We start from the raw sequence: 24,383 nt of genomic DNA, 5'->3' as shown, positions 1-24,383 counted from the left end.
TGTATGATTTGTTTGATATGTTGCTGGATTCTGTTTGTTAGAATCTTGTTGAATATTTTTGCATCTATATTCATTAGTGATACTGGTCTATAATTTTCTTTTCTTGTTGGGTCTTTTCCTGGTTTTGGGATGAGGGTGATGTTTGCTTCATAGAACATGTTGGGTAGTCTTCCTTCTTTTTCTACCTTTTGGAACGGGTTGAGTAATATAGGTACTAATTCCTCTTTAAAGGTTTGGTAGAATTCTGATGTAAAACCATCTGGTCCCGGGCTTTTCTTTTTTGGGGAGATTTTGTATGGTTGATGTTATGTCCGAACTTGATATGGGCCTGTTCAACATTTCCACTTGATTCTGGCTAAGTCTTGGGAGGTGGCGTGCTTCCAAGTAACGGTCAATTTCCTTCAGATTTTCGTATTTCTGAGTAAAGTTTCTTGTAAAATTCATTAAGGATTTTTGGATTTCTGAGCAGTCTGTTGTTATTTTGTCTTTGTTATTTCTGATTGATGAGATTAGAGATTTTACTCTTTTTTTCCTGATTAGGTTGGCCAAAGGTTTATCTATTTTGTTGACCTTTTCAAAAAACCAGCTTTTTATTTATTGATCTGTTGTATTATACTTTTGTTTTCAATTTCATTTAGTTCTGCTCTGATTTTGGTTATTTCTTTTCTTCTACTGGATTTGGGGTTGGAGTTTTCTTCCATTTCCAGTCTCTTGAGATGTCCCATTAAGTTGCTTACTTCCTCTCTTTCCGTTGTCCTGAGCAAGGCTTGCAGTGCTATAAATTTCCCTCTTAGAACTGCCTTTGCAGTGTCCCAGAGGTTCTGATAGTTCGTGTCTTCATTGTCGTTTTGTTCCAAAAATTTGGCAGTTTCCTTCTTGATCTCATCTATCATCCAGCTATCATTCAGCATAAGGTTATTTGACTTCCATGTTTTTGTATGAGTATGCAGATTCCTGTTGTTACTCATCTCAAATTTTATTCCATGATGGTCCGAGAAGATGCATGGAATAATTTCTTTTCCTTTAAATTTACTGAGGTTAGACTTGTGACCTAAGATGTGATTGATTTTGGAGTAAGTTCCGTGGGCTGATGAGAAGTATGTGTATTCAGTTTTGTTGGGATGAAATGTTCTGTAGATGTCTGCTACATCCAAATGTTGGATGGTTAGGTTTAAATCTAAGATTTCTTTGCTCAGCTTCTTGTTGGAGGATCGATTCAACACTGCCAAAGGAGTGTTGAAATCTCTGAGTAGTATGGAGCTGGAGGAAATCAAGTTGCTCATGTCTGTTAGAGTTTCTCTTATAAATTGAGGTGCATTCTGGTTGGGTGCATAGATTTTAATAATTGAGATCTCATCATATTGAGTTTTACCCTTAACAAATATGAAGTGACCATTCTTGTCCTTCCTTACTTTTGTTGGTTTAAAGCCTATTGTATCTGCAAATAAAATTGCAACACCTGCTTTTTTCTGATTACCATTTGCCTGAAATATGGATGACCATCCTTTCACCCTGAGTCTGTATTTGTCTTTTAAGTTAAGATGTGACTCTTGTATGCAACTAATATCTGGCCTGAGTTTTTGTACTCAGTCAGCTAACCTATGCCTCTTTAGAGGACAGTTTAAGCCATTCACATTAATGGAGAATATTGATAAGTCTGGTGAAATTTTGGGTATCGAGTTTTTCAAAAGTCCAGTGGACATTTTTAATCCTTTCGCCAGTGTGGAAATTGGACTTTGATCTGAAGTTTCTGAGTGAGTTTACTTTTGTAGTATAGGATTGGGTTGGTCATTATGGAGGATAGGTCTGAGAATATCCTGAAGAGCTGGTTTGGTTATGGCAAATTTCTTCAACATATGAATGTCATTAAAGTATTTAATTTCTCCATCATAGATGAAACTCAGTTTAGCTGGATACAAGATCTGGGGTTGAAAGTTATTTTGCTTTAGGAGATTAAAAGTCGATGACCGCCCTCTTCTGGCTTGAAAAGTTTCAGCAAAGAGATCTGCGATCATTCTAATATTCTTCCCTTTGAAGGTAATGGTTTTCTTTCTCCTGGCAGCTTTGAGAATTTTCTCCTTCATATTAACTTTAGTGAAGTTAATTATGATATGCCTGGGGGATGTCTTATTGGGGTTGATTCGTGCTGGGGTTCTGAAGCTTTCCGCTATCTGAATTTCAGAATCTCTAGGCATGTCTGGAACATTCTCTTTCATAATTTCATGCAGAAGGGCCTCTGTGCCCAGCAAGTCCACTTCATCTGTTTCTGGAACTCCTATGATTTGGATATTTGCCTTCTTCAAATTATCCCAGAGCTCTTGGAGAGAATGATCCATTTTTGTTCTCCATTTCTCTTCCTCTTTGAGAGTTTGGGAGTGTTCAAAGGCTTTATCTTCGATGTCAGAAATCCTTTCTTCTGCTTGCTCCATTGTGTTGCTGAGGGATTCTACTGTATTTTCCATATCTTCGACGGCTGTAAATTCTTGCTTCAGTGTGTCTAAATTTGGTGGTTTTGTCTTTAAATTCGTTAAATTCTTGAGACAACTTTTGAATTTCTCCTCGAATTCCTAATTCCACTTTGTTAATCTTGTCTGCAATCCAAATTCTGAATTCGATTTCTGACATCCCAGCCAGTTGTTTATGAATGCGATCTTCAATTACATCTGCCATATCTTTCCTTGGGGGGGGGTTGATCTATTCAGGTTATTCATGTTACCAGAATTTTTCCACTGATTCCGCCCCATGGTTGTTTTACTCCCTTTGATTTTTTTCCCCTGGGGCTTTGTTGAGGGTCTGTACAGTGTTGTGGCCTGAGAAACTGGGGCCCTGTCTGGTGTGGTGGGGCTAAGTGGTTCTGTCTTGTTTTCAGCTGGTTTCTGTTCCACCCTAGTGAAAAAGATTCTCTGGATTGAAGTCTCAGCTGTGGAGAAATATCAGCAATTAAGTCACCCTGCCCACCACAGGCAACAATTGGAAAAGGAAAAACAAACCTTCCTACAACCGCACACCCAGGGCGCCACCTGATTTGTCCTCAGGCTATTGGTTCAGTTCAAAAGGTCCAAATCAATTGTGTCAGTCTGCACCTGTCTCAGGTGAGTTTAAGAGGTCTCTGGGATCTGGATCACAGGCATCTTGTGACTACTCTGATGTGGCTTGCTCCAGTGCTGCGTGGAGTCGGGAGGAGCCACCCAGCCAATAGGTCAGTCTGGGAAGGTTGATGCCTCCTTCCCCACCTTACACCGCTGTCACACCCAGTTACTGAGAGCCCTGCAGTTGGCTCACCCTGTTGCCTGTAGAGAACCGATACTCCAGGGGTTTGCACCTGCCTGAATCACAAGGAAGTCTGCCAGGCCGCTGCGCTCTGCCTCTCTCTAGCAGGAGGAGGTGAGGCCTAACAACCTTGGGCGCTTGATGAAGGTTGGGGGGTTTTCACTCAGGTCCAGTCTCGCCCCTGATTAATGTTACTGACAGAACAGAACAGAACAACTGTGCGGTTCCCCTGCAGAAGAGAAGCTGAATCGAGTTCCAAATCAGCTTGTCTTTGCTCTTGTATTGTCTATAGGCTGACAATCCCCTGAGGGCCAGGTGAGTCTTAGGTTTAGTAAAGCAGACCTCTGGGTCAGCCCCACCCTGGGAGTTTCCCTGGTTTGCAAGTTGGAGTAGCCTCAGGCTAATCCTATAGCCTGAGGATTAGGCTCAGGACTCTAAGCCTAATCCTCAGGGAGACATGGGGTGTGGCTTCAGAATATTCGGTTGTGAGTCATATTGCTAGCAAAAGAGGGCTGCTGTTTTATGGCTCAGGCAATTGCTGCTCCGGTGTAGCTGTCTTCCAGACAACCATCCTCTCTCTGCTCCCATACCCCAGAGTCTGCACTGACCAGCTGCAGCCCAGCACTGTCTACAGCCCTCGAGCAATTGCCCAAGAGTCTGGACCCCTGGGGGACTGGCCTCCAGACCTCAGTGTGAGTGGAGGGGAGTGCTGGGAGCTCAGAATTCCAGGTAGAGACTATATACAGTTTTATACAGTTTTATGCCTGGCGGGAGAATGCCGTGGCACCTTAGTAGGGGAGGTAGGGCAAGTTTTTAGAGGGTCGCTCCCATGGAGTGTAGTGGGAGGACCTTTGAACTCTGCCAGATTGTTTGTGGGACACTCTGAGCCTTTCTCATGGGGGAGGGGACTCCCGTCCACTTGGTGGTGGATTTTGTACCTTTTGTTTGTATCCTTGTGGTCGCAGCTTGCCTCAGCGGGGTTGACGTGCATTCTTCAACCTTCTCTCTTAATGTAGCTCAAATCCACCGGGTTACTTGCTAAATTTTTGTCCTTTAACTCTCCTTCTGGATGGGAGGCTCTGTGGAAAGCTGGCTTCAGTCAACCATCTTGTCTCCTCCCCCTTGTCCTGTGTTTTTTAGATCCCAAATGAACTCCGTTGATATCCTGGTACCTCTGCCAAGATGCTGGCAACCCCGGCCAGTGGCTGTGGCCCTGGTTGTGCCTGATGGCCCTGGTTCACATTCATGACCTGTGTTGTGGTAAAGGGAATGCAGCAACCACTTCTGGCTTGAATGCGGGGCTGGATTTCATCATTGCTGTGAGTTGGCTGCATGGCAGACTCCTGATCAATTGTAGACTCTGAGGGAAATTTTCCCACATCTCTGTTTAACTCAGAACAACTGAGGAAAGAAGCAAGAATATTCACACTTTCCTGTGACCTGTAATGTCATACTTACCTAATTTTCTATGGGACTGGAGCAAGTTGCTTCCCTCTCTGAATGTCTGATTCCTCTTCTGTAAAAATGGGCCGATGAGAGTGACACTGCAGGACTGCTGGATGATCACTGAAGAACAATGGTAGCAGCAAGGTGAATGGATAGCACTAATTGAGCCCTCCCTCTGCTTATGCATTTTACATACACTGTCTCTTCACTTGTTACATAGTCTTGTGAGATGGGTGTTACTGAAATGCCCATTTACAGGTAAGAAGGAGCCCAGACCAGTGGTTAGGGACACATGATGTGAGGCTGTGTGGTGGGGGCACAGCTTGGCTACACTGGCTCTTTAACTGTGGGCACTCACTTAAATATTTTTTGGAATTGATTCCTCATTTACAAAATGAAAGAAATGGTTAATATACTTAAAGGACTTGAGACAGGGTCAATGATTTCTGTTGTTAATCAATAGTGGCTACCATTTCTGCTCTAGGACATCTGCTTGTCTTAGGCACGTAGTAGGTCTGCAATGAGCTGAATCCCTGTAACCACTATGGACTCTTACTTCTGTGTCTCTGGGACTCTTCCTGATGTATCCAACACTGGATTTGTTCCCTGACCCTGACATGGAGCAACTGGCACACAGGTGAAGTCTGTCCTTGTGGGGGAGGTGGAGATTCTAGGAGGTGCACCCCTCCTTAATGAGGGCTCTAGGGCCAGCCACCTGAATTCTCTTGATTGATCTGGAGATGGCAGAGAAGGTGGGAGAGCGGGAGGTTTGTGGTCCTTCATTGTACCAGTGTCAGGAGAAGTGTCTTCAAACCTCCAATATACTCCAAGACCATCTCAGAGTGCAATTCTGGACAGGATCCAGGAGGTTCAGGTGGGAACCACTGGATTCTTGAGTGGACCATCCAGAGTAAGGCAGGAGGAGGCGAGTAGTGATTCCAGGCCCTCAAAGTATCTCCCTTCTAGGGCCACCACATTGCCTGAGATTCTATCTGGATCATCATGGATTTGTCCACAATGAATGGTAATAGAACAGCATGGCAGAGGGAAAGAGTTTGGGCTTGATGGAGTGATAAACCTTGGTTCCTTTGAGTTCTTCAACTTGGGCTAGAGAGATGTGTCCTCTTTAAGCCTTGGTTTGTTCTTCTGTTAAATGGGCATCTTACCTCCTCTGGGTACTGTCACTTGGGTCTTTCTACCCAATCCACAGGGCTTTGGCCCAGAAAGCTAAGGGAAGGGTGATGGGACACTGTGGGCACTGTGTTGCACGTAAGCATCTGACACAAAGCAGGTGAACTTTCCATAGAGCACCTGGCATATGGTAGGTACACTTTTTGGAGAGCACTTGGCAAACAGTAAGTGCATTTTATGTAGAGTACTTGGCACATAGTAGACAGGATTTATATAGAATATCTGGCACACAGTAAGAACACATGATATTGATTGACTTCTGTTACCAAATGATGGTGGCCGTCATTTCTGCTCTATGCTGTCTGCTCATCCTAGGTCTGTAGTACATCTGCAGTGAGCTGAGCCCCTGTAACAAGTAGTATCCTTCCTGTTTTTATAAACCTATGTATTTGCTCCCTGACCCTGATACGGAGCACCTGAAACACAGGTGAACTCTGTACCCAGTAGGCATAGTCGAGTATCTGGCACACAGCAGGTGCACTTTCTGTGCCATACAGAGCAATTGGCCCACAGTGAACTAGATTTCACATGCAGGATTTATGTGGAGGACCTGCCATACCTAGTTATACATTACATTGAATGCTTGGAACACGGTGGGCAAACTTCACATAGAGTACTTGGCACACACTAGGTTCATGTTATGTAGTGAGCTTGGCACACAGTAGATCCATTTTATTTAGCCTACCTGGCATACAGTGGACACACTTTATGTAGAAAGCTAGGAACACAGTAAGTAAAAAGACTTACATGAATTACCTGCTACAAGGTAAATGTACCTTATATAGTGTCCCTGGAACACAGTAGGCACCATTTATGGGGTCCCTGGCACACGGTAGAAGGACTTTGCATACATTTTTTTGCACTGAGTAGACTCAAGTGCTAGTTTTTAGCTCTTTCCCTTCATTCCCTTTTTATTGGGCTCCCTCATCTGTGGAGCCCTTCTGTGTTCCCAAATGGGAAGACTGAGCCTGGGTCAGCTGACAGTGCCTACAGTTAGAGCAAGGATGGGATAAAATGCAAACTCCACTCAAGGTCCTCTGGTTCTGCCCTCCCTGCCTGGACCCCATCTGCTCATGGTCCCTCTCAACCATTTTATTTTTCTGTTCTGTCCTTAGACACTGAACCCAGCCTCCAGATTTTCTTTCACAGCTGAGCTCTTTATTGCTAGAATCTGATTCAGGTAACACCCAGCACAGCTGGATACTCTGTTCTTGCTACTAGCAGTCATGTCTCAACCCACAGTAGGGGTGGCTATCAACCTTGGGGCTCAGAATCACCTTTGATGACCCCCGATGTACCTTCCAACCCACATGACAGGTGCTATGTCATGCTGAGCTAGTTCCTCTGCACCCACCTGCTTCCTTGTCCCATATTCTGTTTGACTTCCTGGGCATGGGTGAGCACCACCTAGTCCTGTTGCAGCCATCTCTTATCAGGGGCCAGGGGCAAAGACCTACCAGCAGAGAGAAAGAGGAGTTTGTGTGGACAAGCTGCTTCTGTTAAAGGTGCCAGGCTGGGTGGTGGGGCTGGAGAGTCCCATCCCAGAATGGGGAGGTGGCTGCCCAAGGCTGGGGTGGCTCCAGCAATGTGGCTCTGTGAATTGTGGTTTCTGGATAACTGAGCTCCTGGCAACCTGCAACAATTTAGGCTGGACCTTTCTGACTGTTTGCCCTCTCTCTGTCCCTTTCTGGTGCTTATGAGACAACTGGAAGCCAGTTGGCTGCAGATTCTGCCTGGACCTTTTTGAACATTAGCTCTCAGGTGTTGTTTTCCTATCTCTGAGAACTCTCCATCCCTGGACCTCTGTACTGTCCCTACAGCTCCTTTGGCCTCTCCTAGGTCTCAGGAACTCTCCCTACACCCCTCTTTCCTGCAGGATGCCACAGCTGAGCCTGTCCTGGCTGGGCCTGGAGCCAGAGGAAGCCTCCCTGTGGCTGCTGCTGCTGCTGGTTGGGGGATCTTGCATCCTAGCCCGCATTCTGGCCTGGACCTACTCCTTCTATGACAACTGCCGCCGTCTCTGCTGTTTCCCACAGCCACCCAAACGAAACTGGTTCTTGGGTCATCTGGGCCTGGTGAGTGTGGCAGCAGGACACCTGGGGTGTCAGGATTGGTGGATTTCTCCAGAGCTGGGAATCAAGGTGGGCTGGGGTCTAGGAGGGCAGAGCTGTCATTCCTCATTCCTCAGCGTCCTCATTCCTCAGCTGACTCCCTCATTGTTCTGCTGTGCCACCCAGGCCTCTCTCATCTCCTTGTCCCCGACCCCCAGCCTGCTTCAGATCCTTTCCCTGACTGTCTTCCCACATTGTTGCACCTTAAGGGGCTCCTGAAGAGGGCAGTGACCCCTGGCATTCCCATCTTCTCCACTGGTGGACTTGAAGCCTCCTGAGGGCACTGTCCAGGGTCTGCTCCCTGCCCAGCCCATTTCCTGTGTCTGCCCCTCTATGGGCTGCTGCTTTCCACAGGAATTAGTTGTGACTCCCACCCCAAAAACACAGGACACAGGTGGGCCAGAAGACAGGTGGGGGCAGTGTCCCACCCCTGCCCTTCCTGGGGCACCTTCCTCTTATTCTCCTCTTCACCACTAAGATGTCCCAATGGGTCTTGTTGCCCAACCTGCTTAAAAGTTGGTTAGTCACTTCCCCTTTCAGAAGCTTTTTTAAATGCTTCCCTCCCCCATACCTTGCCCTATAACTCAGAGCTGCTCTGTGCTTTGGAGGAATGTGGCCTTAGTCTATTCCTTTGTAATGGCAGGAGTGATTGGCATGTCTGTAGAGAGGGAGCACAGGAAGCACTATGCACAAAGCCTTGTGTATCTAAGATGCTCACAGGTGAAAACCTCTGTCCTGGGACAGTTAGAGTTCTCTGCTGTCCTGGGGTCTGCTGAGAACAGAAGGTTCTTGTGTGCAGACCCTTCTTGGCAACAGAAACTGAAGCCCACATAAACCAGCCAGGTCATGAAATGTTGTGGAAACCAGCCTTAGGGACACGTCCGTAAGGCCACACTGCTGCCCACAACCCTTTTTCTCATACTCTGGATGCCTCCACACATGACTGCCCCTGGTCTGCAACCACTCCCAGGATAAGAAAATACTTTCTCCTGAGCTAGGGCGGGCCTCTCTGAGAGCAGACAGCATCTTCTTCCCCTGTCCTAGGATGCACCCTTGGGGCTTGGAGATGGGCCCAAGATAAGGGGCAAGAGGAAGCAGAGATTCCCTTCATCTTTGTAGAATCAGGATACACTATTCGCTGTAGAAGACTGTACGATGTCTTCATGCTGTGGAGGGTAGGGGGAAGGTCCTGCTGTATTAGTCACAGATTCCATAGGTTATAGCCAAGCTTATCTTTATGTATGTATGTATGTATGTATGTATGTATGTATATGTTAGTAGGGGGAGAGATAGAGATAGTAGGAGAATGAGAGCAAGAGAGAGAATTTATTATGGGAATTAGCTGAAATGATTATGTCAGGAAGCCCAGTGATATACCATGTGCAAGCTGGAGAACCAGAGACACTGATGATGAGCCAGAATCCAAAGGTCTAAGAAGCTGGTCCTCATGTCCAAGGGCAGGAGAAAATGGATGTCACAGCTCCAGAAGACAGAACCAAATCCCCTTTCCTCTGTCTTCTTGTTCTGTTCTGGCCCTCAATGGATTAGATGGTTCCTGCCCACAGTGGGAAGGACAGATCTTCCTTCCTCAGATTATCAATTCTAATGCTAATCTCTTCTGAAAACTCTCAAAGGCACACCTGGAAATAATGTTTACCAGCTATCTGGGCATTCCTTAGTCTAGTCATGTTGGCACCTACAATTAACCATTGTAGGAAGTGATGGCTGCTGCCTTCCTTGCAGATAACCCCCACGGAGCAGGGGATGAGGGGGGACCTGACTCAGCTGGTGGCCACCTACCCCAAGGGCTTTATGACCTGGATGGGCCTTGTCTCCCCCATCATCAGTTTGTGACACCCCAACATTATCCAGTATGTTCTCAATGCCTCAGGTACTCATCTGAAACACCCGGTGCTGGGTGCCACAGCACATCCAGGGCTTCCAGCGCCTCCTTCCTGAGCTTCTTCACATCCCTGCAGCACCCCAGCCCCTCCTTCTGTCCCCTCTCTCAGCCACCACTGTCTTTCCTTCATATATTCACCAACCCTCACCCCAGTGTCCCCTCCCTGCACTGCCATCTTTCCCTCTTCCCTTGTGTTCTAGGCACTGCTGAGGCCCCAAGAGGCTTCAATCCAGGACTTGTCCAGATAAACCCACAAGCTTGAGAAGATGACTGTGGACACAGACATCCATAAGTTCATTTGGTCAGGAATGGGCCAGAGGGAGATAAACTGTGACAGCTTTGAGGAGTAACCCTGGGGCAGGCTGGCAGGCTTCCTGGAGGAGAATTTTCTGGAGCTGGATCTGGAAGAATGAGCAGGAATTTTCTTAAAAAAGAGGAAAGACAGAGGAAGTGGGCACCGTTAGCATTGAAGGTCTGCTGCTAGGCCTAGCATCAGCATTGCCCGTTTCCGGGTCCAGAGCAATAGACATCATGGCTCAGACTCCAAAATGCTGAGTGACTCTGGACAGGTCCTGTCTTTTCCTGTCTGCTGAGGTCTCTTTCAGTTGTGAGTGATGGAATCTCAACCCCATCTATTCTAAGCAAAGAAAGGGGATCTATCGAGTGTATATTCCAGGGAGGGTGGCCTTAAGGCACAGCTGGATCCAGGGTCACAGGCAATCTATCCCCTTTCAGTTTTACCTTTCTCTGTGTCATTTTTCTTTCTAGGCAGCTCTTTCCTCTTGGTGTCAATGATGAGTCCCTGAAGCTCAGTGTTCATGGGAAAGCTCGAGTCTGGGTCATTACCTTGCAGGTCCTTATCTCTGGAAGCCTAGAAGAGCATGACGTGGGTATTGTTTGTTCTTCTGCAGATTCAGAGCTCAGAGGAAGGTCTTCTGTACACACAGGGCCTGGCGAACACCTTTGGGACTGTGTGCCTCTGGAGGGTGGGGCCCTTGCACAAAGTAATCCGCATCTTCCACCCCACCTTCATCAAGCCGGTGCTCTTTGCTCCAGGTAGACACAGCACTGGCTGCAGCTTGCCCGCTGCTGAGGTCTTTGTGCTTCTTCTAGCTGGTCTGGTGACCTGAATGTAGACAGGAGGGACTAAGGTGGAGATGACACTGCTGCTGTCTCCCCCTGACATCCACCTATTTTACCTTTGGTCTTGTCTGCTCACATGTGGAGTGTGTCTGTTGTAGAGTCATGTCTTCTGTAGGGTCATGTCTGCTGTAAAGCCACATCTTGTTTGAGGTTATATGGAGCTGGTCATGTCTGGGTCTTAGCTCTGGCTAAGGTATCTTGAAGGGTTTTTTTGGGTTCTTGTCTGAGAAGCTGTTTGAGATTGTCTTTTTCTCCTGCTGGTCAAATCTAGGATATGTTTGAACCTTTTCCAAAGTCTGGGAACCAAAGTGCTTTTGTGGACTGTCTGAGACATTTTTTGAGTATTGTCTAAGGCAGGTCTTAGTGTATATATATTCAAAGTCATGCCTGCAGAACAGTGTGGGTCATATGTGCACATCAGTGACATTAAATGGACCATGGTGACATTAAATGGACCATATTTAAGTCCTGAGGACTCTTTATGTTGTACACTTAGGTCATGTGAGACCATCTCAGGTCCATATTAGAACACATTGTGTCATGGTCAGGCTTACCATGTCACACGTCTGAGATTCATGTCAGGAGGTGTCAGAGAGTGCTGGGGCAGACAGAGTGTCCTAAGTGCCTATGAAGGTGTTTGTGGATTGTTGAGCTATGCTTGGGTGTTGCTCATGTCAAGTTGCATGGGGCATGCTGTACCATGTTAGGGTGTGTCGTTGCCCTATTGTGTTTCTGCATCCTGGTCTGATCTGCTCCCCTCCCCCATCCTCCCTGATTCCTCTCCCCTTGCTCCCTTGCTTGCTACACTGGGCTTGGAGGGGGGAAGTGAAAACCCCAGGCTGGGAGCCTGCACCCCGTCTCCAAGTCCCTTCCCTACCCCTCTGCCCATCCCCTAATGGTCTTTGTTCTGGCCAGCCAACATTGCACTGAAGGACATGCTCTACTACAGCTTCCTGAAACCCTGGCTGGGTGAGTAACTGCAGACGAAAGGGGTGGGGACAACCTGGTCAGGTCACAGGAAGGCATTTTCCATGTCCACTGCCCTTGGCTGCCTTACTAGGGGATGGGCTCCTGCTGAGTGCTGGTGATAAGTGGAGCCGCCACCGTCGCATGCTGACACCTGCCTTCCATTTCAACATCCTGAAGCCCTATATGAAGATTTTCAATGAAAGTGCAAACATCATGCATGTGAGTTCCTTCAGTCCAAGGTTCCAACTGAATTTTTAGAGTCAAAGGGGCCTCAGACAGTTCTGGTCTGGAATTTTAGGTCTACTGGGTGGCTTAGGGCCACTGCTCTTCCCCTCTAAGCCTTGGCTTCCTCATCTGTAGAATGGGCATAATAATCCCTACTTAAAAGGTGGTAGTGGAGTGATGATCCCAGTACATAAAACATGCTCAGAGGTGTCAGTTTCTCACAGAATCTTTGTAAACTCAAGAGGACAATGATGATGACTGCATAGTAACTATTTCTGAGTATAAACTGTTCCTTAGTTTAAAGCGATAAGGGTCTGTGATGGCTACTATGTACATGGGACAGTCGGCTGATTCTTCCGTATATAGATGGGATGTGTCATGGTATTTGGTCAGCTATGGTTCCATTTGGCAATATTGCTGATCCTGTCTCAGTTCTGTCGTGTGTGGGGCTTGGCTATCTTTGGGCTGATCTAGGATGGTTCTAACTGGGACAACTGGACTGTCCTGCATTTGATACCTCCCTTAGGAAGGAATCTCAGGGTTGTTCACTTGGCCGAGACAGGGTTCCAAGGTTGTCATTACAAGAGGAGATTGCGATGCCTCGAGTCTTAAATATATTGGAGTTATTACCTAATCATTTTGTTTACATTGTATTTGACCATAGAAAGCCAAAAGTCCACCACAGAATCAAAAAGGGATAAAATAGGCCCCATGTCTTAATGGAAGTTGCTGAGAAATAATATTGTAAATGGTGTGGATATGGGAAGAAGTCAAGAATTGGTAATAAGGGTTCTGAGAGGTGTCTACGGTTTAAAGTGTAAGGTGATAAGTTAACTGTTTAACTTAAGTTAATCCATTTCATGGATTCTGTAAGCAAAGTGCAGTTTATTATTCATAACTCTGCAAGTAGCATGTGCTTCTTGTTCATTTGAATTCTTTCTCCAAGCCACCCAAATCCCATGGGGGTGACACAAGTAGGCCTTGACAGATGCCTGCTCATGGAGCATATTGCACTACATGGAAGTAGTATTTGACTTAGGGAATCTGGTTTAATACCAATAAGACACAGGGGATCATTACCTTACCCCTCAATGTCATTCCCTGTAAACATAAGTCTGAGACATGACCAAGGCTAAGAACATCAGGGCTTTGCATTTGTTGCTGTCCACTAGCCTAGTCAGCGATGCAGAGGAAAGCATTTCAGACGAAATGATTGATTTGAAAAGGGAAGACTGAGGCTTGCTAAGGCAACAACCCATCTTTATTCACTTTCTTATATATCCAAACTCATCAGATAAAAATAACCAAAAGTAAAGAATAAATGAAAAATTGAAGGTGCCATAAAAATTCATCCTCAGCATAAATGTTACAAAGCACATACTCATCATTCCTAATTGTGGAGCGTTTAGCTTAAAGATAAACCTCAAGGACGCTAGGCTGTCTGTTCTGTTTGCCCATTTCTCTCAAAGATTACATGAAACTTTTTGTGTAACTTGAAGTTAGGGAAGGAAGTACAACAGCCCACTGCACCAGGCAGGTGCTAAATCTCCAGCTGCTACTTGGAGGGCGACTTGGAGGGCCCTCCTGGACATTCCTTTGTCAAGGTGTAACTGCCTGCTGAGATTAGCAAGGCTGTTTCAGCAAGCAGTGAGGAATTAACCCCCAAGTCTCACTTCTAGCCTGAAAATGGAATTTTCCCTTCTCAGGGCCTCGTACCTCAAGGAGCACATATGAGACTGAGTAACCGTTCCGGGGTGCAGTGGACCGTGCCCCTTCAGGCATCTTTGCCCTGCCTAGCAAGGATGCTCAGGGCCCATGGAGGACTATGTCTTCCAAGACAGGGGTATTTTTGTATTCCATTGGTAATAAGAGAGCCAAGAAAATTCAACAGTTATTCTGAACTCTTTTTATTACAGAAACAAGGTCATGTGCCAATTCCATGATATGAGCATATATTTTATAATTTAATTTTAACAGATCTGTGAAGGGGAGTTAAACATGTTAAAATGGAGAGCCAGAGGGATTAGGGAGTTTCTTCAGGTGAATCTAACAAGGAAGTGAGTTAGGAATGGTGAATCAGGGGTTCTTATCTGTTTTTTAAATCAAGCACCAAAGCAGTTCAACTCAACTGTCATTTAATATGTGACTGGCAGGACATATGGGAAAGGCAAGGAGTTAACCCAGGGCACTCAGGGAACAAGAGTGAATCTGGAACTCATCTCTCCTGACCTTGGATCTTCACTTCCACATAATAACAGCTTCTGCTTTCCTTGCCTACAAACCTTGCTCTCCCTGGGAATGGGTTCCTGGAGCAGAGGACCAAGAGACTGGTTCCATTTCAGTGCCTAGGGTTGGAGAAGAGCTCAAGGAAGTTAGCGTCCCACCTCCTCGCTCTGTCTTCTTCTATGTTTAGGCCAAGTGGCAGTGCCTGGTCTCAGAGGGCAGCACCTGTCTGGACATGTTTGAGCACGTCAGCCTCATGACCTTGGACAGCCTGCAGAAATGTGTCTTCAGCTTTGACAGCAATTGTCAAGAGTGAGTCCTTGACCAGGGCCTGAGAATATTGGCCAGGGACCCAAGGGTAGAGGTGGGGGTAGGAGGATAGACCAGGGAAACTAGACGAGCCTTCCTGGAGGAGCTCTACTTGGCATGATGGGGAAAGGAAGAGAGAAAGCATAGTATTTACTGGTAGCTGGAAGTGTCTGAGTAAAGGCAAGGAGGCAAGGATGTGCAAATACATGTAGCACTCACTAGAATTGAGGTTGTAGTCTTCAGGACATTGAAAACCTAGGAACAGTGATATGAACTTTATCATGAGGTTTCCAGGGAGCCATTGAGGATGTTTGAGCTTATGGTGGGCATGAGCAGAGCTGAGCTGTGTGGAGAACTGGCTGTCATGTAGACACTAGAGTTGGCTTTGGATGCAGGAGGCTAGGGTGGGAGTTGGGCCAGGAACCAGTTGGAAGAGGATGAAGTCTGAGCTGTAAAAGCTGAGGATCATGATGTCCAAGCTGTGCTCTGGGTACCTAGTGGCACATAGGCAGCTTAAGGAAGTGGAAAGCAGGGAGAGAAGAGAGTTTGTAGCTTTCAGTCTCATGGCTGATCCGTTCTATATATCTGCAGGGCCATCTGTTTCTGGAGACTCAGTTTCCTGATGAGAGATTCTCGCTGCAGGTGGGACGTGCTCTTGGGCCTTGAAGTGGGTTACATTTTTTCCTCTCTTATTCCTTTATCTTTTAGGAAGCCCAGTGACTATATTGCTGCCATCTTGGAGCTCAGTACCCTTGTGGCAGAAAGGCATCAGCAGATTCTCCTGCACATAGACTTCCTGTACTATCTCACCTCCGAAGGGCGGCGCTTCCGCAAGGCCTGTAGGCTGGTGCATGACTTCACAGACGCCGTCATCCAGGAGCGACGTCGCACCCTCCCCAGTCAGGGTGTCGATGACTTCCTCAAGGCCAAAGCCAAGACCAAGACTTTGGACTTCATTGATGTGCTTCTGCTGAGCAAGGTGGGCTTCCTGGGATATAAATTCAAGTGTTCGAATGATGCATGGTGTAGTGATGCATGTCAGTTTTCCCAGTTACTTGGAAAGTTGAGGAAGGAGTATTGCTAGAACCCAAGAATTGAGGCTGTAGTGTGTGATGGTCATCCCTGGGAACAGCTGCTATACTTCATCCTGAGCATTATAGCAAAGTGTTCTCTATGAAAACCCAAACAAATGAAAACAGAGTTAGAATAGATTTAGAAAGAAAATGTGGACTTGATCCAGAGGACATTGGGGTGCTGTGGAAATTTTTTGGAGAATAGGAGGGACTATTCTTTATTTTTATATTTTTCTTATATATTATAATATATATAATATATATTCTTATATTTCTTATATATTCTTATATATTTTTGAGAATAGGAGGGACTAAAGAGGTTTTAGAGATGACTGTCTAGAATGCAGCCAGCAAAGACTGGTAAGTCTGAAGTTAGGGGAAGTCTGGGTTTTCACTCTATTTCCAAGTTAAGAATTTAGTCTGCCACTTTTGTTATCTCTATGTCAACATGCATATATCTATGTTTATACCTTTGTCTAAGTCTTTGTGTATGTTGGTGTCTATGATACATTTTGTGTATGTCTATGTCTTTGTATATATTTCTTTGTATCTATGTCTGTGTCTTTGTCTTAGTATGTGTGTAAGTGCATGTCCATGTCTATGCCTATGTTTTCGTCTATATCTACCTTTCTCTTTGTGTGTGTATGTTTCCATGTCTATGTCTTTGTGTCTTTGTATATGTCTGTGTCCTTATCTGTGCCTTTGTTTTTATGTCTACATTTGCATTTGTTTATGTCTTTATCTATTCTGACAGATGCAACCCTTGATTCGAGAAGCCTATTTCTTACTCAAAGAAGTAACAGCAGCCAGAGTTAGACTGCAGCACTGGCTCCCCAGTTCCAAATTCCTCTGGGGTAATGCAATGCTTCTAACTATATGTGAAGCAAAGTTTACACCATACGCGAGGCTCTCTGTGTTATGAGTCTTAGAACTTATATAGGACAGCTGGCATATTTTCCACTTCCTTTATAGAAAGAATGAGAAAGAGGGAGAGAGAGAGAATTTTTTTATTAAGTCAAATACACATAGATCATGAATACATTTATGCATATGTGGGGTACAATGTGTTAATTTTTTTAATACAATCTGACGTGGTTACATCAAACCAATCAACATAGCTTTTGCCTCATTTACTTGATTATTGTGTTAAGATATTTATGTTCTACATTTGACAGATTTGACTTATACCCTTGCAATATGCTCCATAGGTGTGGTCCCGCCTTTTACCCTCCCTCTATCAAACCTCCCCCATCCCCTCCCTTTCCACTCCATTTCTCTCCTTCATCCTGGGATATAGTTGTGTTCTATCTTTCATAACAAAGTGTGAGTAAATATAAGTAGGTTTCATAGAATTACTGAATACATTGGATAATTTTTCCTCCATTCTTGAGATACTTTACTCTGGAGAATATGTTTCAGATCACTTCATGTAAACATAAAAGAGGTAAAGGCTCCATCTTTTAAGGCTGCATAGAAGCTTCTCCAAAGAAGACAGGTACATGGTACACAGACACATGGAAAAATGCTTGTCATCTTTAATCATCAGAGAAATACAAATCAAAGCCACTTTGAGATATCATCTAACTCCAGTAAGAGTAGCCCACATAACAAAACCCCCAAACTACTGGCGTGGATGTGGAAAAAAGGGAAAACTTCTCCACTTCTGGTGGGAATGCAAACTAATACATTCCTTTTGGAAAGAAGTTTGGAGAATACTCAGGGATCTAAAAATTGACCTGCTGTTGGATCCTGCAATTCCTCAACTAGCAAGTATATACAAAAGACCAAAAATCACTTTGCAAAACAGATATTTGCACCAGATTATTCATTGCAGCTCAATTTGTAATAGCCAAGTCATGGAAGAAGCCCAAGTGCCCATTGATCCATGAATGGATTAATAAATTGTGGTATATGTCTACTATGGAATACTATGCAGCCTTAAAAAAGATGGAGCCTTTACCTCTTTTATGTTTACATGGAGGGACTTGGAACATATTCTTCTGAGTAAAGCATCTCAAGAATGGAGGAGAATTTTTAAAAAATATCCCGAAGCATTAAAAAATCTGCTCCAGTGAGATGTTGAAGTATATACATTTACAACCCAAAATTTTTCAGGGGAAATATGATTCTCTGGATTTGTTACTCTAGAATGTGAGCAAATATATTTGGAGCAATACTTACTCTCTGACTTCCAAGGCAAATGGCCATTTAATCATCTTGTAACCCTGATTACTAGTAACTTTTCCTTCAGGAAGCTCTCATCATACAGTAACAAAAAGATTCGTCGACTGTTGATTCCTTCCACCAAGCACAAAAGAAGAGGCAAACAATCCAGGGAGGAAACCTGTGGAGTGAAAGCTCTGGCCGTGGTGACCAAGAGAGGTCTAGGGATTTCTTCCTTGCTTTTTGGCCAAGATCAAGTGTGAAGAGATGTCTAGAAGTGCAGGGTGGGCTTGTGTTTCTGGAAGGCGGATGAATCTTTGAGATTGTCTCAGGTTAGACTCAGGAGGCCTCTGAGGTAGTGTGATTTGGGGGTTCTTGCCTTTTCTCTAGGATGAAGATGGGAAGCAGTTGTCAGATGAGGACATAAGAGCAGAAGCTGACACCTTCATGTTTGAGGGTAAGTGTCCCAGAGTGGGACTACATGGGGACAGAGGTCTTTCTATCCCAGGGACTTGGTGGGTGGACCCTGGGTCACCCCATGCCCATCCTTTCCTTCCTCCCATCCTCCCTGAGGGTCTCAATGCCTGGGTGCCGTCCACACCTTGGTGAAACAGCTCAGAGGTTCAAGCTTTCCTGGCTGCCCCTCAGGCCATGACACCACAGCCAGTGGTCTCTCCTGGGTCCTGTATCACCTTGCAAAGCACCCAGAATACCAACAGCGCTGCCGGCAGGAGGTGCAAAAGCTTCTGAGGGACCGTGAGCCTAAAGAGATTGAATGGTGAGTTCAGGTCCTCATGGCCTACTCCTGAGCCCCTTGTACTGGCTCTGTTTCCCAGGTGGAGAAGGGGAAAGGTATTTTTACTGATTTTGCTATTATCACCCAGTGGGAATAGGAGCAGAGACCAATGGTTGGGCTTGGTATGCAGCTGGGCTAACGGGGGAAGGGTCTTAAGCTTTGGGAACAAAAATGATGTGGGCTGCTGAGAAAATTAATGACAGTATGTGATGGTACTTCCATGAGTTTATTATTTTAGATGCCACAGGTGAGTAAGATCATGCAGTATTTGTCTTTTTATGCCTGGTTTATTTTACTTAGCATAACGTCCTCCAGGCTTATCTGTGCTGGTGCAAGTGATAGGATTTCCTTCCTTTTAAAGGCTGAATGGTATTCCCTTGTGTGTTTATACCACAGGGAAAATGAATGTTAAATTAGAGAAACAATGATGAGAACACATTCTTCTTGCACTAACTGAGACTCTCTAGAGAAGACTAGGGTTATATATATATATATATATGTATATACATTTTATAACTTGTTCCTTTCACTCAGCAGCTCTTTTACTCTTACAGCTGTTTTTGAGTGCTGCATAACATTTCATATTTTATTCTGGTCACTCCATGTTATGGTGAAGTCATTTAAGTAAATGTTTCTAATTATAATGGATATTGCCAAATGGCCTTCCAGAATCTCTGTACTGATTTACCTTCCAGGCTTCCATATGTGATAGGACTAGTGACCCTCATTTCCTATGTTTGCATAGTATTCTGTTGTGTGGATGTGTCATAATTTATCTAAACATCTTCCTATCGATGTGTATTTGCATTTTTTCAGACTTTTGGTAAATTCAATGTAGTGCAGTCAGCATGCATGTACAGTGACAATTGCTTACATGTGGGAGCATCTCTTCAGGACAAATTCCCAGAAGTGCAATTGCTGAATCAAAGACAATTTTTTTTGCCTAATTTTGCTTACAATCACAAATTCATTCCTGTTAGCTGAGTTGGATGTAACCAGTTTTCTCCTAATTTCACCAATAGCATTAGTGTACTATTGAATTTTAAATCATTGTCTATTTTTACATTTCTTCTTTTATTGAACATTTCTTTAAACAATAGTGAGACCGAACATCTTTTGCACGTTAACTCATTTTTTATAGAACCGATTGTCTTTTCTTTTTTCTCCCTTTTCTTTTGATCATTTAAAATATTTGCTATTAAAAATGTATATAAAATTAATCTTTTCTCTATTTTTATTACAAAATATTGCCTTTTGACTGGGAGGAGGTACTTTTGGTTAATTTTTGTGAGGTCATAGTTGTCCAAATTTTCTTTTACATCCACACTCCTGATCCATTTCACGAGGTTTTGTGGGGCTTCCTTTACCAAATGTGAAGTTTTCAGTTATTCATGTGTCTATCTCTGAGCTCTCTATTCTGTTATTCATGTGTCTATCTCTAAGCTCTCTATTCTGTTCACGTGTCTGTTTTTCTGTTTTTGCAGCAGTGCCACACTATTTTTACTACTAGGACTTCGTAATAGATTTAAAAATCTTTAATATTTTATTTTCAAATTGGCCTGCTGTTCATGATCTTTCATTCTTCCAGAAAAATTTTAGAGTACACTAATCCAGTTCCTAAAAAAATGAGGTAGATTTTGATTTAAATTGCATATGTCCTATTAGCGGACTTGAATATCTGATTGACTTGTGGAATAAGGGCTACTTCTTAATATTGACACACACTATCTTCAAGTGTAGTGTTGATATCCATCTCGTCAAATAACCTTTTAATAGAGTTTAAAAGATTTCCTTAGAGATCTTATCCATGTTTCATAGAACTAACCCTTAGCTACTTTCATTGCTATGAAGAAATGTATCTTATATTTTGGGCAAGTGAAATTTTTAAGTTCATTTGGAATATAGTACTTTCACATTTCTTGCTAAGTTTAATCCAAGTATTTTATATTATAATCAGTAGCATCTTTTCTTTTATTATCTTTCCCACATAGTTGTTATTTCTACATAAAACTAATGACTGATGGATATAAATTTTGAGTCCAATGAATATGGTAAATGCTAAATATGGTGTCTCATAGAAATAGGAACATTATAGATCATTTAATAAAACCTCTTGGGACAACTGAGAACTGCCTGGAAAAAAGTCAATTCAATCCTCTTCTCTTTAGAACCCCAAACCATGAGAAATTATTTTATAGCTCTAGAGTAGGGAAAATTCTAGTTTGACACAAGTCTCAAGAAATATACAAGAATAGATTGATAAATGAAAAATGCCACAGAATAATGGTATAGCATATATATGTGTGTGTACACACATATATAAATGCTTAAAAGTTGCTATGGAAAAATGCATTCAAAACAACCTAGGCAACCTGTGTTTGTGTATGTGGAAAGTATGTTCTGAGCCACAGAAGTGGGTATTGTTTTAAAGTTTTCAAATTTTAAAACAGTTTAATGTGTTAGGTATTAACATTTGAAATAGTTGCACAAAAAGAAGAAATATTAGAAGAAAGAATTGTGCTCCCTTATTGGAACTTGAATGTTTATAAGAGTTGCCCAATTGGGCGGCGCCTGTAGCTCAGTGGGTAGGGTGCCAGCCACATACACCCAGGATGGCGGGTTTGAACCTGGCCTGGGCCAGCTAAACAATGACAACTGCAACAACAAAAAAATACCTGGGGTATTGTGGCGGGTGTCTGCTGTCCCAGCTACTTGGGAGGCTGAGGCAAGAGAATCACTTAAGCCCAAGAGTTTGAGGTTGCTGTGAGCTGTGATGCCACGGCACTCTACCCAGGGCAACAGCTTGAGACTTTGTCTCAAAAAAACAAAGTTGCTATGGTAAAATGCATTCAAAACAACCTAGGCAACCTGTGTTTGTGTATGTGGAAAGTATGTTCTGAGGCACAGAGTTGCCCAATAAAATCATTATCTGCCAAAATGATACATTTGCCCCCACATTTCAAATTGCATTACTCTCCTTTTATTCCTAATTGCATTTGCTAGTATCTCAAATACAATGATAAAAGTGTGAAACATTAGATTTGTGTGTTGTTTTTCCTTACTGTATGTTTTATTTTTATGTAAGTTTGTTAACTTTTTATAATTGGCTTTTGGATGTTGTGTTTTCTTCCAGAAATATCCTTTAAAAATACCTGGCTAAATTTTCTTTGGTACTTTTCTAATTCTCTGTTTTTCTAACTCTCAAATATTAGATTCTTGAGGAACTTATTTTGTTACAGGGAGAATAGGCTTCCCTGGGAAACGCAGTAGCTGGAAGATTCCATTTCTGTTTTTGCTCCCTGGATAACTGTTGGGGGGTGTGTTTCCTTAGGGACGACCTGGCCCAGCTGCCCTTCCTGACCATGTGCATTAAGGAGAGTCTGCGGCTGCATCCTCCAGTTCCATTGGTCTCCCGTCACTGTACCCAGGACATTGAGCTCCCAGATGGCCGGGTCATCCCCAAAGGTGCCCACAATGGCAGGGGGAGGAGGCTCCTCGGCAGGAAGAGGGTCCAGTCAGGCAGTGGGGCCCTGTACTGACTACTCCCTCCTCTTGCATAGGAGTCATCTGCCTCATCAGTATTTTTGGGACCCATCACAACCCAGCTGTGTGGCCGGACCCAGAGGTGCTGACTACGCCCCCCCGCCCCCTTCATTTTATCCATTCATTTTATCCAGTCCTAGAGGAAGGGGTGGGACTTTGACAAGGAAATCCAAGATGTCCTCCTTCCCTTTACTACTAGACACACTCTCCAAGGCTGGCGGTCCTGAGAGACTTCATCCGACAAGCCTGCCTCAGTCCTTCTGTCTCTCCTCCAGGTCTATAATCCCTCCCGCTTCAACCCAGAAAATACCAAGGAGAGGTCACCTCTGGCTTTCATTCCCTTCTCTGCAGGGCCCAGGTGAGGGCAATGGGGGTCTGAGGCGGGGATGGGGTGATGGGTGTGGGGATCTGGGCATGACAGTGGGCAAAATGGGTAAATTGTAGGTGGTCAGAGTTTTGGCCCTCCTTCCCGCCCCTCCTCCGGAGGTTGTGTGCAAAGGTCTGTAAAGCAGGAATTGTGTAGGTCTAAGAGGTGAAGGACAGCCTTGCTCTCAGAATACTCTCCCCTGTGTCTGCTGTTGTGAGTGGGGGGCTGGAGTCCGTGCCAGGGTAGGGGAACATGCAAGCCCACATGGGGCATAGTTAGACCCCCCTCTGTCCTTCAGGCTGATTAAGGTAAAGGTAGAGGTTCCTGGGAAAAGCTTCAGGCATGATGGGGCCCAGTTGGGGGTCCTGGGTGCAATCAAAGTCCCCACCTCCTCTCCAGGAACTGCATTGGGCAGACCTTCGCCATGACCGAGATGAAAGTGGTCCTGGCGCTCACGCTGCTGCGCTACCGCCTCCTGTGTGACCACACGGAGCCGCGCAGGAAACCAGAACTGGTCCTGAGGGCCGAGGGTGGCCTTTGGCTGCAGGTGGAGCCGCTGAGTTCTGGTTGTAGTGACTCACCACCACCTGGCTTTAGACTCACTCCTTCCCCGCCCACGAGACTTTGTGGAGAGTCCCAGGAATAAAACTTCACTGTTCTGTCTGAGCCTCACCCAGAGCTAGAAGGGAGCACTTGTGGACTGCCGGGATCCAGGGGATGTGCATGGGTGTGTTGGGTGGGGTTGGTGTCTCTGAGCCCCAAATCCTTTCTGCCTCTATGGCTGACCGCAAGGCCCTCTCACCAATCCTAGGTTCTCTCAAAGTCCAAGTATGGACTTCCTCCTGTGAGCAATAGGAACATGGGAGGTATTGGAGCAGGAAAGTAACTAGGATTAAGGATGGATTTATGGAGCAAGATTGAGACTCTGTGTAGAGAACAGTAGGGTCAGACCCCTAAGTCGTTGCCAAGACAGCCCCTGACCTGCCCAGAGCACAGGGGAGGAGGCTTACAGCTTCAATCCAAGTAGCCTATCCAAGATTCTTAGCTCCCTTTCTGCTCTTGCCAATGTCTCACCCTGTGTCTACTCCTCCCCAGTGGTTCCATCTGTGATCCCTTCCCCTACCTCCATGGAGTCCCTCACTCCCATCTTCTGTCTTCTGGGCCCTTGATTGCCGGGAGCCAAAACACCTCACAAAAATGCCCCTTGCTAGCTTGCTTGATCGCGGTTTTACGAGCTAACTATTCTCAGGAATTCAACCATAACAGCAATGGTACTTTCCCCTTGCATAACTCCTCAGAAATGCACCCCCTGCCTTAGGGACCTTCTCCTAGTAATTTTCCAGAAACTAGCCCCCTCCCCGCCCTGCTAGGAATAGCCCTTAGTTACTTCCTCATTTGAATGCTTATAAGTCCAGCTGAAAAAATAAACTCTTCGGAGCTTGATCAGACTCTTGACTTGCTCTCATTCTTTTGTGTCTCTTGTCCCCTCATTCAACTGACCCCTTTGTTTCCCAGGTCCCCGTTGAATTCCCCGCGGGCGGGGACACTTGATGCTGCCCAGGAAGCCTGGACACTATGTACTGATTGAGGCCACTCAGGAGCTCTCAAAAAAGTGTCAGGGGAGGGTTCATTCCCCACTTTTTTATCTGCA

The 24,383-nt window shown here is 44.9% G+C and overlaps 1 protein-coding gene across 1 annotated transcript; it reads left to right on the top strand.

Moving 5' to 3' along the window:
• Nucleotides 1-7,784: 7,784 nt before the first annotated feature.
• On the top strand, nucleotides 7,785-24,131 carry LOC128582211 (cytochrome P450 4F3). The gene is made up of 12 exons (XM_053585900.1): nucleotides 7,785-7,982; nucleotides 10,833-10,977; nucleotides 11,980-12,033; nucleotides 12,125-12,252; nucleotides 14,672-14,793; nucleotides 15,499-15,769; nucleotides 18,417-18,483; nucleotides 18,675-18,804; nucleotides 22,154-22,287; nucleotides 22,383-22,447; nucleotides 22,641-22,723; nucleotides 23,132-24,131. Exons 1-12 carry the CDS (start codon nucleotides 7,785-7,787, stop codon nucleotides 23,376-23,378), a joined length of 1,644 nt encoding a protein of 547 aa, XP_053441875.1. The 3' UTR covers nucleotides 23,379-24,131.
• Nucleotides 24,132-24,383: the final 252 nt, after the last annotated feature.

The sequence above is a fragment of the Nycticebus coucang genome, chromosome 3 (assembly GCF_027406575.1).
Source record: "Nycticebus coucang isolate mNycCou1 chromosome 3, mNycCou1.pri, whole genome shotgun sequence".
Classification (NCBI taxonomy): domain Eukaryota; kingdom Metazoa; phylum Chordata; class Mammalia; order Primates; family Lorisidae; genus Nycticebus; species Nycticebus coucang.
Note: the sequence above shows the minus strand (reverse complement) of the source record. Positions and strands in the feature narration are given on the sequence as shown.

Bases quoted from the DNA above. Each gene is read 5' to 3' on its own strand.
- LOC128582211 (XM_053585900.1), top strand. From the start codon at position 7,785: ATGCCACAGCTGAGCCTGTCCTGGCTGGGCCTGGAGCCAGAGGAAGCC. The intron at 12,034-12,124 runs GTGAGTAACTGC...CTGCCTTACTAG, and splicing joins CTTCCTGAAACCCTGGCTGG to GGGATGGGCTCCTGCTGAGT. The intron at 18,805-22,153 runs GTGAGTTCAGGT...GTGTTTCCTTAG, and splicing joins GAGCCTAAAGAGATTGAATG to GGACGACCTGGCCCAGCTGC.